At 46.9% G+C, this 13,603-nt stretch overlaps 2 protein-coding genes across 6 annotated transcripts in view; one reads left to right on the top strand and one right to left on the bottom strand.

The window, feature by feature from the left end:
- Positions 1-1,440: 1,440 nt before the first annotated feature.
- Positions 1,441-7,167, bottom strand: DDX27 (DEAD-box helicase 27). 2 transcript variants are annotated; one of them, XM_061441879.1, is made up of 21 exons: positions 7,059-7,167; positions 6,680-6,814; positions 6,525-6,584; positions 6,102-6,255; positions 5,750-5,796; positions 5,521-5,607; positions 5,210-5,315; positions 4,956-5,129; positions 4,551-4,701; positions 4,296-4,395; positions 4,046-4,187; positions 3,818-3,971; positions 3,626-3,707; positions 3,373-3,550; positions 3,127-3,233; positions 2,863-2,968; positions 2,664-2,758; positions 2,437-2,563; positions 2,102-2,186; positions 1,825-1,899; positions 1,441-1,548 (listed from the first exon to the last, which is right to left on the bottom strand). In XM_061441879.1, exons 1-21 carry the CDS (start codon positions 7,146-7,148, stop codon positions 1,533-1,535), a joined length of 2,271 nt encoding a protein of 756 aa, XP_061297863.1. In that variant the 5' UTR covers positions 7,149-7,167; the 3' UTR covers positions 1,441-1,532. The 2 variants fall into 2 exon arrangements, with proteins under 2 accessions (XP_061297863.1, XP_061297864.1); XM_061441880.1 differs by having other exon boundaries at positions 3,818-3,947.
- A 1,143-nt stretch (positions 7,168-8,310) lies between these two features.
- The window catches only part of CCNDBP1 (cyclin D1 binding protein 1), a 77,788-nt gene continuing 72,495 nt past the window's right edge, over positions 8,311-13,603 (top strand). For 3 of the 4 annotated variants that reach the window (XR_009741357.1, XR_009741355.1, XM_061441889.1), the window contains exons 1-8: positions 8,311-8,471; positions 8,546-8,605; positions 9,226-9,305; positions 10,260-10,341; positions 10,779-10,875; positions 11,928-12,001; positions 12,302-12,378; positions 12,866-13,119. Coding sequence is in view for 2 of the 4 variants with exons in the window: in XM_061441889.1 (XP_061297873.1) it covers positions 8,405-8,471; positions 8,546-8,605; positions 9,226-9,305; positions 10,260-10,341; positions 10,779-10,875; positions 11,928-12,001; positions 12,302-12,378; positions 12,866-13,119 (791 nt within the window). In the remaining 2 variants the exon portion in view is untranslated. The remainder of the gene's footprint in view (positions 8,472-8,545; positions 8,606-9,225; positions 9,306-10,259; positions 10,342-10,778; positions 10,876-11,927; positions 12,002-12,301; positions 12,379-12,865; positions 13,120-13,603) is intronic. The other variant, XM_061441888.1, reaches the window with a different exon arrangement.

Raw genomic sequence — 13,603 nt, 5'->3', positions numbered from 1 at the left:
CTGGTATATTTCGGGAGTGGAGCTGTTATTATTCACTGCTGTGCTTTGGTCATCCCAGAAGATGAGGGGGTTTGAGGCAAAAACCTCAGTTTGTAGTGACAGCTCAAAGGTTAACAGTTGATCTGGGCTGCTTAAGTCTGTTTCTTATGGGAATTACAACATATCCATATAAGTTTATTAAGGCTGATGGAGGGGGAAATGTTGGGGTGGTGGAAATGATAAAAATTCAAAGAAAGAGTTTTAACACTTCACTGTTCTGAATTCTCACTGGTGGCTGTATTAGTGTCATGGTTTAAGCCCAGCCAGTAACTCAGAACCACAACGCCCCTTGCTCACTCACTGCCTTCTTCCCCCACTCCCAGAGGGATGAGGAGAACAGAAAGAACTCAACTCCCATGGGTTGAGATAAGAACAGTCCAGTAACTAAGGTATAACGTAAAACCACTACTGCTACCACCAATAATAATGAGAAAGGAAATAACAAGGGGAGAAAATGCAACTGCTGACTACCTGCCTACCACTACCCAGCCCGACCCAAGCAGTGATCTGGGCCTTCCAGGTAACACCACCCCCCCCCCCCCCCAGTTTATATACTGGGCATGACATGCTGTGGTATGGAATACCCCTTTGACTACTTTGGGTCGGGTGTCTTGTCTCGTTTTCTCCCGTCTTCTTGTGCCCCTCCTCACTGGCAGAGCACAAGACTGACACTTCCTGATCAGGGTAAACATTACTTAGGAACAGCTAAAAACATTGGTCTGGTATCAGCACTGTTCTCAGGCTGAAGCTGAAAACACAGCACTGCACCAGCTTTGAAGAAGGAGAAAAATAACTGTTACAGCTGAACCCAGAACAATTAGGAATGGTGATCTCTGATGCTCTGTGTTAAGCTTGATCATTACAGGTGGAGCTGCATTGTTTCTAGTCAAAAAAGCAAGCCAGGCTCCACAAACCTATCGTTAGCTACATACAATAATGTAAACCAGCCTGCATTGTGGTTGTTGGCTTCACTTTATAGCTGCTTCCTTTTCAGTAAGGAGGGAGCTGTCTGCCTGCCCCCTCCTCCCCTTTTGGAGATATTCCTTTCTTCTGAGAGCAGGCTCTTGGAGTTTTAGTTTCGTGAAGCCATTGTTTCAGAAATAGGCTCTTAACTGTAGAAATCCTTTTCACCCAGATTAATTAATCGAGACCACAGAAGTACATGAACAAAGCACTATGTGCTCCAGGCTTTGCTGTAAAGACAATTTGACTTTCATGACCTAGAAGTTTGCTAGAAAGACGTAACACATCCCAGCTCTCAATTGCTCTAGCTACTGTATAAGCAGAGGAAATGGTTTAGGGGAAAAAAAATAAATCCTTTATTGCATGGTCTGCTGAAGATGTTTTCACACAGGATCTTCAAACAGGTATTAACAAACATCCCAAAGCTATTCCAGAACATTAATAAAAAATAATCAATTTTACTGGAGTTGTCTCCTTGCAGTATGAAAATAGCATGTCTGATTTACCCATTTGGTAATGGCCAACAGTTCTTACTTTCTTTTGTACCTGAAAGAGAAGATACTTGAAATGACATTCCATCACCCTAACTCTGAATGATAGAAAATGCTCAGTGCTGTTCCTTATCTAGGCAATGCTCTCCCACATTAACAGCACATTTCTAGGCTTTTAAGGCAGTATCCCTGATTGCCCTAGCATCAGACGGACAGTAAGACTGCAGAACCAACCAACGCTTTAGCAAGGATGTTTAAACAATCACAAAAAGAGGAAAGAGAAAGCAGGGGGAAAAAAAAGTCTTGAATAAGCAAGTAAAAGGTGCTATACCTGGACCTGGATTTGAAGTTTCCTCCTTTCCTATGCTGGGCCATACCGAAGCGTTTTCGATCTTCATATGACGGGCTTTTTAAGAGAGGAGAGAGGGGGAGACCAGATAAAAAACACTGAAGTACATCAATAGCACAGGTACATACGGTGACACCCCCTTCTCTGCTCTGCCCGCCTTTTGCCCCAATATCCCTTGAAGTATCCCTCAGAAAGTCCAAAGATGCAAAGAAAAAAATTCTCATCTACTAAAGTGTGGACCATTACTGTAAGGCATTACCCAGCTCGGTACTGCTGCAGTGCTCTCCTGCTCGTGTTGGTGAGCTCTTCATCAAACACAGACACTTTTTTCTTCCTTTTGGGGCCTGACAGAGACAATAGTCAGAACATTCACTGTAGAGAGATGGCCACAGCATCACCTTGTTTACTAGAGCTCAGTAGCCTTGACCACATAGTTAGCCTAACCATCAGGAAAAGCAACCACGCACCCTGGCCAGCACCTGTAGCCATTCTTTCACAGGTCAGTGTCTCCCTCTAAACAAATTAATTCAGTTTACCTGTTTGTAACAAAGTAAGTGACACAAAGTAAGTCAGCTGCAAACCAAAAATCTCCACCTGCTGGTACTGCTGCTGGCTCCTCTTCTGGCAAGGCTCTGGCTCGCTTTGCTCGGCGATTCCTTTTTGCCAGCCGCTCAGCATACATTTGAGATTTCAAGATTTCAAACTGTGACCTCTCCTCTGGCTGAAAGGTGTTAAAATGCAAGTTTGCAGTGATGTGAGGTTTTGCCAAGGAAAACTAGGATAATCCACCCAAGTTCTTGCTTGTCCATAAATATACTCACTGTCATTTGGACTTTTTTCTGTCTGTCTTGCATAAATTTCTTCCTTTTCTTTTTGCCTCGTAATGCTAAGTCAAACTCCTGCAGGGCTTTAGCCACTGGAGGAGTAAAGAAAAACATAGAATAAAGAACCTCTTAAAGTACAAAGCAGAGTCCAGTTGTAACTATGGAATTTAAAATGGCAGCAGTGTCAATTACTCACATTTCTCTTTCTTCCTCTCCTCACGGGTCTGAAACCAACTCCGCTCCAAACCCTCACCCACAGTCTCTTGCTTTCCTGTCTCCAGCTGCTTCTTTGCCTTATTGATCTGAGATAATTCAGGCAAAAAATGCGCTCATAAAAAAGATCTTTCTTTTCTAAAGTAGGCAGGTTAAGTACATTATGGCAGCCTCCTTATGTACTACACCTACTCCAGATCCTAAAAAAAGTAAGGTAAAAAGAAGTAATTCCTAAAACAAAGCTTACCTGGGCCTCTGACTGCTGCATCTCACGTTCCTCACGCTCCAAGCACAGAACTGCATAAACATCTTTCTCTAGATTCTCAATCTTCTCTCGAAATTTTAGTATGACATCTAAGAACAATACAGCATGAACATTAGAAACAGCTCATGTAAGTCCATTGTATTTTTCAGTACATCTCTCAGTGTCCCTCTGTACCACAATATTCCCTGTGTACTGCTCTCCTGCTTTTTACCTCAGTGAAGTGTGTACCTTGAGGGAGAATTCTGGCTTTCACTGCTGTTTTGGCAGTCTTCACAATATCCTTCAGCATCTTGCGCTCTTCCTCACCCACAAGTGAAACTGAACGACCAGCCCTGCCTGCTCTTGCTGTCCGACCCACTCGATGAACGTAGTGCTTAATGGTGTTTGGCATGGTAAAATTGATTACCTATAGCAGGAAAACTGTTAGTAGGGAAACAACATTAAAGGAGTTATTAAAAAGCTCAACATTGCAAATACTCACTGTTTTAACACCTTCGATATCAAGTCCACGTGCAGCCACATCTGTAGCTACCAAAATATCAATCTGCTCATCCTTAAAGCGCCTGAGCAGAGACAGCAAATGCATTAGCAATACAGCCATCCGTTTCTGCCCCAAGTATTCTACCTCCTAACTTCTCTTTTGCCCGTGACTGCCAATGAAGCCTGCTAATACCTGAGTGCTTCCAGACGCTGTGCCTGAGAGAGGTTCCCATGAAGCTCACCAACCCGCAGACCCATCAGCCCCAGTAGGATGTGCATACGGTGAGCTTGCTTCTTGGTCTGGGTGAAAAGCATCACATGATCTGGGAAGGTTCGAGTCAGAAGAGCTGAAAGAAAGCCTTCTCAGGAGCCTGCTTCACAGTCACCTGCTGATTCCAGTTTTTCTTTGCTCATCACTAACCTGATACAATGGCCTCACGATCCCCCTCTCGGTTGGGTCTGATCCTGATAAATTCCTGCCGCAGGAAAGGGGCGACATCTGTGTTGCTGTTCACAAAAATTCGAATGGGATTTTTCAGGGAAACAGAAGCCAAATCGTTCACCTACCAAAACAGATTAAGAGAAAAAAGTTCATATAATCTCTGGTAAAAGATTACACAAAGCTGTATTCGACTTTCTGCCACAGTAAGTCTCTCAGCAGCCTATCTTACCTCCTCTGTCATTGTGGCAGAGAAAAGCATTGTCTGACGATGGTTGGAGCACAACCTGATTATCTCTTTCATCTGTTCCTCAAAGTATTCATCCAGCATCCTACACAGGAGAAAAACAGCAATGTAAGGCAGCTTCATTTGATTCTAGCTAAGAAACATTACTTAAAGCAGGGCAACAAAGACTGCCCTATAGCCTGGGAAATGGAAAGCAGGAAACTACCATCTCATTTTTCACTGCTGACCTGCTTAGCTTACCTGTCTGCTTCATCCAAAATCAGCACCTCAACACTGCTCAGATGAAAAGAAGGGCAGTTGTGGAGATGATCAATCAGTCGCCCAGGAGTGGCGATAAGAATGTCTGGCCCAGAGCGCAGAGCTGCTTCCTGAGTCTTCACATCTAGGCCACCTGAAAGAGAGCGAACATGGACTACTGACTACCGCAGCAGGATGCACAGATGCAAATTGCCTGAGGAATGGGAAACAATTCAGATTAAAACCACCTTTTCTTGCTCAGAAACCAACAAGTAAGAAGTGTGGCACAGTATTAGAAATAAGATTTTAAACCACAGTACACCCACTAGAAGCATACCTGCAATAACCATACAGTCTCCAGTTTCACAACAGTGCAGCAGTTTACAGTAAGCTGCACAGTTCACTCACCTACAGCAAGGCAGGTTGTGACGCTGCTGAACTGTGCCAGCTGTTTTGTGACAGAGTGCACCTGAATGCCCAGTTCTCGTGTTGGCACAAGAACCAAAACCCTTGTTACTGGAGCCTGGCGAGGCTTATAAATCAGGCGTTCCAGGACAGGCAAGATGAAGGCAGCTGTTTTACCTAAATAAGAAGAGTAAGAATTACCAATTATTGTGAATATCTAACTTTTGATGTTTCCTGTGCCCTGCTCAACCCCCTACCTGTCCCAGTGGCAGCACAGGCACAAATATCCTTCCCCAGAAGAGCCACTGGGATACAAGCCTTCTGAATTGGAGTTGGTTGCTTGAAGCCAAGAACTGTGATTGCCTACAAAGGACACAGAGCAATTAAACTCTGCCTCTAGTATAATCACACCTGGAATACTGTGCCCAGTGCTGGGCTTATCAGTACAAGAGACATGGACATACTGGAAAGAGTCCAGCAAAAAGACACAAACATTATGAAGGGACTGGAGCACCTCACGTAGGAACATTTTTCAGAGTAACATGTAATAACTAAACTAGGTAAATACCTTCAGCAAAGGTCGTGAAAGATTCATGTCCTGGAATGACAAGTTATCATCATATTGAGACGCATCTTCAAAAAAGCTCCCTGCTTCCTAGAAACAGCAACATGACCACCACAACATATTACCAATGGGCTCTGGGCTGTTTTTTTTGAGTTCACTTTGTTAACCAAAGTCAAATTCCTCCACAAGAAACACTGGAGAATGACCTAGTGTCACTCTGTCTAACACTTACTATTTCTCCCTTTTTTGATCTCCTCCGTTCCTTCACTTTGACTGTATCTGCAGAGAAACATGATAGCAATTGTCAAGCACAGCTAAACACATAACAAGATATGGCAATGACCATAATCTCTCTTTTTTTTTTGTCTGAATGAGTTATTGAGGGAGAAGCCTCAGAAACAAGTACAGGCAGGCAACAGAGTAAAATGCTCAAACAAAGCATTTTGCTCAGAAGCAGTATCACAGAAGGAAGACAACAAGTTCTTGCTCACTCCCAGCAAAGTTTCACTGCAGACTTTTCTCTAGTGAGCCAGGAGTCTGTCAGATCCTTGCCCCTCAACCATCTCCCTATGTACTGCTAATACCTGCTTTTGTGAAGATAGCTTCATCGTCCAATAAACATTGAGACTCCACATCTTCTTCATCCCTACTGAAATCTTCACACTCCCTCTTTTTTATTTGATTATCCTCGGTCTCCCCATCTTCATCGCTCACTTTTGCTTGTTCAGCCTCTCTTTCCTAAGAAGAGATTAAAAAAAAAAAAGTTTTAAAAAATAAAAGGACAAAAAGAAACATCAATCCTTTGTGAGCTTTATTTTGTTGCTATTATCAGCCCATGGGTTTGCATAACTTTAGGCATTAACAATTCTGCATTCCCACCAGGTGTGGCTGCAAAACAAGCTGAGGTCATGAGCTCAGGATGCTGTCAGAGCCTGTGCCCCTGGAGGGAATGCAGTAGGAGGCCAAACCCATGCCAGTCTTCAGCAATGAGAGAGAAAGGCTCTGACCTGGAACTTCCTTCTCTGTCTCACTTTCTCAATCTTCTCATCCAGTGTCGTAGCTGCTCTCTAGGCAGAAAATCACAAAAGAAGAGCTGTAATAAATGCATGGGAAAGCCTGGGGCACTGTGCTTTGACACTGTGGCCCCAGCCTCAGGCCTCACCTTGCTGCGGAGGTGGCGCAGTGTCTCCGCCCAGGCGCCTTCCCCACCGGCCTCCGTCTCACCAAAGACGAAAGCGGCGCTGAAGTCCCCGCCTGTGGGCCCGCGCCGCCTGGCACTCGGCGCCCGGAGCAGATCCTGTTACAATACCCGTGAGCAACGTCCGCAGGACGGTCAAACCGGACCGCGCAGACCCAGACCCCGGCCCGGCCCCGGAGCGATGCGATCGGATCGGATCGGATCCGATCCGACCCAACCCGACCCGACTCGACTCAACGCAACGTGGGCCAACCCAGCGCGATCCAATTCGAACCGGGCCCCGCACCATCCAATCCGGCCCGGCCCATCCTCGACCCAGGCAACAGCTATTTCCCGGCCCCACCTCCTCATCCTCGGAGTCGCCAGACTCGGGGTCCTGAGGCCCCACGTCCCCCTCTGCGATGGTGCCCACCAGGCCTAAGCTCTGCAGCATGGCCGCCGCCAGCGGCTCCACCACCACACCACACTGCCCCGCCCCTCTTCCCGCCCCCCGGATGCCGCGCATGCGCAATGGCGGCCGGACCCTCGCTTGTGGGTGGGGCAGTGGCTGCCCCTCCTGCCGCGCGGGACACAACCTGGGGGCTGCGGGAGGGATGCGGAGCGCCTGCGGCTTCCCCTGCACCCAGCGGCCGGTAGCGGAGGCGGGCGAGGGGCGCTGCCCGCCGGGGGTGCCTGGGCCGGGCCGAGCCCCCTAGTAGGATTAGGATTAGGGTTAGGGTTAGGGTTAGGGTTGGGGTTGGGGTTGGGGTTAGCCAAGGGCCAGCACAGGAAAGTGCGTCTAGTAAAGACTGCAGGCTGCACTTGAAGGGAATTCTGTTCTGCATAGGAATTCTTAAGTATCTCATGCTGCAGGATAAACTAAAACCTCTACAAAGAGTACCAGACTTCTACAAGCGTGTAGCAGACCTAACCGATTCTGTGAGCAGAATTGATGCAAGTGAGAGGAAGGGGGTGAGAAAGCAGCTGGAGGAAGTCCAGGGGTGGCTGGATGAGCCACAGCTCAGTTTTACAGCACAGGATCTCTCCGACCTGCAGCCTGAGACCTGGCAAGGTGCAGAGGGAAAGTGTGACTATACACCCAGCACTTGCAGCAGAGATTGCCAGTGCCTGTGAGATCCTGGAAGGGACAAAGAAGTTCACAGAGGAGTACGAGGCTACTGCAAAGGCTGACCTGGCTATGCTTTGTGCTGCCTTGCCTGTGTCAGGATTATAGATCTCTGAAGCTGAGCAGGTGTAGATTGTCACTGCTGTTGGCTGTCCCCCTGGACACTGATTCAAGTGCAAAAATGGGCATATCTATGTGACTGGGAGCTGTGGATGGACAATGGAGAAGAGCAAGTGCCCAGAGGTAAGCAGTCATTGGCGGAACAAACGACAATCTTGACAGCACTAACAGCCTCGCCTCTGAGATGAACGGTGCGACCCACGCACCATGCTCTTAGGCGACCAACAACCTGCTCAGAGGAGCTGCGCTGGCTGTAGCGGCTGCCGGCGTCGCTCCTGCTTCTCTTGAGCCGGGGACGCCGCTAACAACGTGCTGGGAGGCGAAGGGTCCCGTCCGCCGGGGCACGGAACTCGCTCGCCGGAAGAGGCGATGTAGCGGTCTGCCGCTACCCGGAAGCGGACTTGACGCACAGTGCGTCGGTGACCGGAAGGGGCGGGGTGTATCCGCTGGCACCTCTAGAAGCCATGGAGGGTCGGGAGCCGCTGCTGGTCCTGCGTGGCGCGCTACGGGCGGTGCTGGCACGGGTCCGAGGTGGGTTTTGGGGCCGAGCGGGGTCTGAGCCGAGCTGACTCTTCGCTGACTGAGGTTTCTTTCTGCCGTTTCAGAGGGCGAACCGGGCGAGGGCCGTGAGCCGTTCGAACTGCCGCTCTTCTGGGACGCGCTAGGTACGGGTAGTGGAGCCGGCCGGCGGTCGGCCGCGCAGAAGGTGCTGGGCTGGGTCAAGACCGGCGCGGGGCGGGCCGAGGCGCGGGTCTGTCGTGGGGGAGAGATCCCGGCATGTTTCTGGCCACGGCCTTGGCACTTGCCCTCCACTGCAAGGCGCTGGCGTTGGTACAGCAGCGGCCAGTATCAGACAGTTGGTACAAAACAAGCTACAAAGGGCATTAGAGCAACCTGATCTAGTGGAAGGTGTCCCTGCCCATGGCAGGGGATTGGAACTAGATTAGTTTTACAGTGCTTTCCAACACAAAGCAGTCTGTCATTCTATATTTTTGAAAACCTTTGGTCTCAGTTGAAGCCTCACAGCATCCTGGTGAAGGTATCGTGGACCAGGACACAAAATGTGGTTGTGGATATCACTACCAACTAAGTAAAAAAACATGGAATAAACATGGCACAAATGTACTGTGGAATTTTTCTTTTTGTGTATTGTTTGGACGGAAGAAATTACAATCAAGCAGCAGGGCAAAGTAGCATCAGAGGTGTTGCTCATCTGGCTGCTCTGTTCTTTCATCTTTTACCCAAGTTACTTTCTATTCTGTTGTTCCCACTGGATCCTTTCTAGGTCAGACATTCAAAGTAACATCACAAGAAGCTACAAAGCTGAGTCTGGCATTCTCAAGGCCTCCACTGACTTCTGCTGAGGTGAGTGAAAGCCCTCACAGTGAAATAGCTGTATGTGTGAGACAAGTTTCAGGTATCTCTTAGTTCATTTGACTAAACAAACTCACTTGGTTCATCACAAAAAAGGGATGTCTGGGTGGACTATCCACTGTAGGGTGTATTAATGAAGTTCAGGAATTCTCCAGAAAACTAATTTCTGTAAGATAGGAAGACATACTGAATAGAAGTAATTTTACATTCTTTTCTTTAATATCTACAGCTGATTGCTGATAGATACAGGATATTGGACAGTACATACCTTAGATTTAACTTTCCAGTACCTAAAGGGGGCCTGCAAGAATGCTGGAGAGGGACTGTTTACAAGGGCCTGTAGGGACAGGAAAAGGGGGGATGTCTTTAAACTGACAGAGGGGAGATTGAGATGAGATGTTAGGAACAAGTCATTGGTGTGAGGTTGGTGAGGCCCTGGCACAGGGTGCCCAGAGAAGCTGTGGCTGCCCCATCCCTTGCAGTGTTCAAGGCCAGGTTGACAGAGGGTCTTGGAGCAACCTGCTCTAGTGGAAGGTGTCCCTGCCTGTGGCAGGGGTTGGACTTGGATGAGCTTTAAGGTCCCTTCCAATACAAACTAGTCTGTCATTCTATATTTTTGCTGTTAATTCAGAGACATTTGTAACACCTGTTTTTGGATGAGAAAAAAGAAAGCCATCTAGTTCAGAATAATGATCTAAGGTACTTCTCTTTAATGCATGACTGCTACATGAGGACATGTTTTGCTGCCAAATCATGAGGTGACTTAAGATGTATACAGCTTGCTTACTGTATCTTCTTCTTGTGCTGTATTTGTTTCTCAAGCAAGGTGGCTATTACTGTGCTTCCCTTTTCTCAAAGTATCTGAATGTGATTGCTTGTGAGACCTTCTAAATTCTGTGCAGCCATGGACTATTCACAGTTAACCTTTTACCTGTCCATTTTCAGGATTGCCAGAAGCTGAGTGAAGACGTCCAAAATGCCATTCTTGCAGTTGCCACAGTGTACTACTGGCTCCCCAAAGGCCAAGGTGAGATAATGACAGCTGGGTAGGCACCAATATATAGGATGCTGGTTCTTTCGCCACTGTATAAAGAAACCCAGTATTTCAGTGCCTAATGTAAGATCTGGCATCAGCAGGAAAGCAGGTTCTCTTGAGCAGGCAGTCCCATTATCAGCTGTGCTGTAGACTTGCACTTGTTTGAGTGAACCACTTTTCTGTCTACTCCTTTAGATTTCCATCTGTGAAAGAGTGACAGTGTTGGAAGTTGTATAGTTGACTGAGTGTTCGTACTTATAAAGTTTTCATATTTATGAAGTGTTGAGATCCTTGTCCAAAGTAATTTATAACTTCATTTATACAGTGTATCCACACAGATTGAGCAGTCTGTGTGTCCATCTTAGCAGTTGCTTTCTGTTGGTGCTGCCTTTGTGGCAACTTTCTTGCTCTTTCTCAATCTTCACCAGGTACTACTCTTCGGAAGATGGTACGAGATGCTACCACTGAAGTAGTGCAAGGAATGATCCAACTCACAGAAACAATTCTCAGTGCTCCATTGGAGAGGTAGTGATTTTCAAGGGGGGAAAAAAGGAGAGAAAATTACAAGCATATTTGTTAGGAAGCTGCAAGTGCAGACTGCTTCCTAAGGGAAGGGGGAAGGCAGAAGCAGAGCATTGTTATGAAGCAGGAAGAGGTAGTGGCCTCATCAGCAAAGACCCTGTACCCCTGTGCCTGAGTGAGCAGAGCAGTGCTGGTGAGGTTCAGTTGAGAGTCCAGATGATAAGACAAGCCCGTAGCAGTGAGGTCAAGCTGGAAAGTCAGGCCAGCAAGTCAGGATCAGGGTCAGCTCCAGAGGGAGTAAACAGCATCATACACCATCTAGTGATTGCCCAGCACATCTGTTACAATGAGTTGGGTCTGAGGTGAAGGCAGGCAGGTCAAATCCATTGGTCAGGATCCAGGTCAGAATCAAAGAGAAGTCTCATACCCATTTGATATGAGTATGAGACTTCTACCTTGTATATAGCCAACTAAACTCCTGGGAGGGTGGAATGCACTTCAGGGCCCTCACAGTGTCCTCTTGTTCCAGTGACCTGAGTCAGGTACATTTGTCTTCATGGAGAATAGATTTTCATTCTGTCTGAGGCAAGAAAAGATTCTGAGAGGAGGTTTACAATGAAGGCGCTGCATAGCATTTACTCTGGCAGTTTTTGCCCTTGGAGTGAACTGTCATACGCAGTGATTTTGTCACTTTATAAAGCTTGTCACTGGACTGATACAGACTGCTTCCTCTCCATGCATTACATGCCACTGCCCTTAGGCAGAGGTCAGCAGTCTAATACAGACTTCTGGTTTGCATAGATATTGAAAGATACATGCCTAAGCACCTTGAGAGGCCTTTGTAAGAGGCTTCTGCTTCTTTTTCCAGTGAATAATTAAACTCAGGAGAAACAAGCACTTTTAGCTTTACACAGACATGAAATACTAGTGACAGGCTGGTTGGTGACATCTTTCCAGCAGAGTTTCTACTAGTGTGCATCTTTGGTGCAGAAAATAAATAGTCTAGCAGAGTAGTGTTACTGAGTTTAACTTGGGGGGGCTTTGTTTCATTTCAGCTTGTCTCAGGAGCAGCTTGTATCAACTGGTGGTGTGTGGGAGGCATGTGAACAAGTGTCCAGTCTTCCACGAGGTGAGGATTGTATATGCAGAACAACAGAACTAGGACATGTTGTCTTGGAATATCAATAGCCCTTGCAAGGGACATTCTGGCTACTACAGTGAAGAGTCACTCATTCTGCAAAACCTGTCTGGGTTTGAAATGCTTAGAAACCAGGCCAGATGCTTTGCATTGCAGCAGCGCCGCTCTGAGCTCTGCAAAAAGTTTGATCCCATAATCTCAAGGTCTAATGATTGCAAACCAAGATGAGTGTTTTTGCAAACTGATTTGAATCGGTGTAGTGCCGTACTTTTCATCCTTTTACATTTGCAGATAACCAGGCAGCAGTTGCGTCAACTCTGGCTGCATGTCTGGGTGTGGTGAAGGATGCTCTGGAGGAGATGGAGCATGTAAGGAAGCCCCTCAGCTTTTGACGAACCTTCAGTGGTGAATTGCAGTGATGGTTTAGTGATGGAATACAGGGATTGTTTTATATACAGACTTTGGTTTAAATTTGTGCTGATATGACTTAGATTGGTTCTATGATCTAGCTGGATCTTAATGAGTGTTTAAACTCAAGCCTGCTTTACTTTATATAAGGTTTCCATAAAGCTATGTCCTGAATTGCAGGGGGATGTTGAGACAGCAGGGCAGGTTGATGTAACAATGGCATTACTTGCCAAATTCTTGCTGTTTGCTGTGTTGAATTGGGTTGGGGGAGTAGTTTTTCTTAAGTACAGAAATTAACAGAATCTGGTAACTGAGGTTCTGGTCGGAGAGAGATTCCTCCATAAATTAGTTGTGTGATTTCTAAAGTATGTTTTCCTCCTGGGTATTGCCTGGGTATTGGTGGAATTGCTATTAGGCTCTGGGGTTTCAGTGCATCTGTGTTCTTAGGCCCTGGTGGAAGGGCAAGACCCATACAGTGACATCATGGAAGATGAAGAGCTGGGCTTTCGAGGTAACAGAGATACATATTGGTCAGAAGCTGACCGGAAGCTGCTTGGCTCCTGCATGGGATTAATGAAGGCTTCTAAAGCTTGCCTGAAGAAGGTCTTGGGTGTAGTGAAGGCTTATGGGAAAGCTGATTCTCCAGACCAGATTGCTCAGCTGGACGATCTTGCAGACATTGCTAATGAGATCAGTCCAAGGTAAGCAGGTCTATCCCTTTTGCCACTTTTGCTCCAGAGCGGTCCCTGTCCTTGAGGTGTAGACAACAGATTAGGAAAACCTTGTATAATACTGAAACTGTGAGATGGTGGTGGAAGCAGGTGTGCTGGGAAGACTATTAAGGTGTCGGCTGTTTAGAGTTGTGCAAGATGGGAGAGGAGCATAGAATCAAGTAGGCTGGAAAAGACCTTTAAGACCATCAAGTCCAACTATTCCCCTGGGACTCCCAAGGCCACCATTAACCAGTGTCACTGAGGGCCTCATCCACATGGTTTTTGAACACTTCCAAGGGTGGTGATTCCACTACTGTCCTGGGCAGCCTGTTCCAATGCCTGACCACCCTTTTGGTGAAGAAATTTCTCCTAATACCAGTTTAAAAATCCCCTGGCACAGCTTGAGGCTGTTTCCTTTTGTCCTATCACTTGTTACCTGGGAGAAGAAACCAGCCACCTCTTCTCCTTTCAG

This window comes from Pezoporus flaviventris, unplaced genomic scaffold (assembly GCF_033815535.1).
Source record: "Pezoporus flaviventris isolate CSIRO_AGI_PZ_B2104156 unplaced genomic scaffold, CSIRO_AGI_Pfla_v1 ptg000213l, whole genome shotgun sequence".
NCBI classification, from domain to species: Eukaryota; Metazoa; Chordata; class Aves; order Psittaciformes; family Psittacidae; genus Pezoporus; species Pezoporus flaviventris.
Note: the sequence above shows the minus strand (reverse complement) of the source record. Positions and strands in the feature narration are given on the sequence as shown.

Coding starts and splice junctions, on each gene's coding strand:
- DDX27 (XM_061441879.1), bottom strand. CDS start 7,148: ATGCTGCAGAGCTTAGGCCTGGTGGGCACCATCGCAGAGGGGGACGTG. Junction 6,585..6,679: donor TGCGCCACCTCCGCAGCAAG/GTGAGGCCTGAG, acceptor TTTTCTGCCTAG/AGAGCAGCTACGACACTGGA. Junction 5,797..6,101: donor AGCTATCTTCACAAAAGCAG/GTATTAGCAGTA, acceptor GTTTCTCTGCAG/ATACAGTCAAAGTGAAGGAA.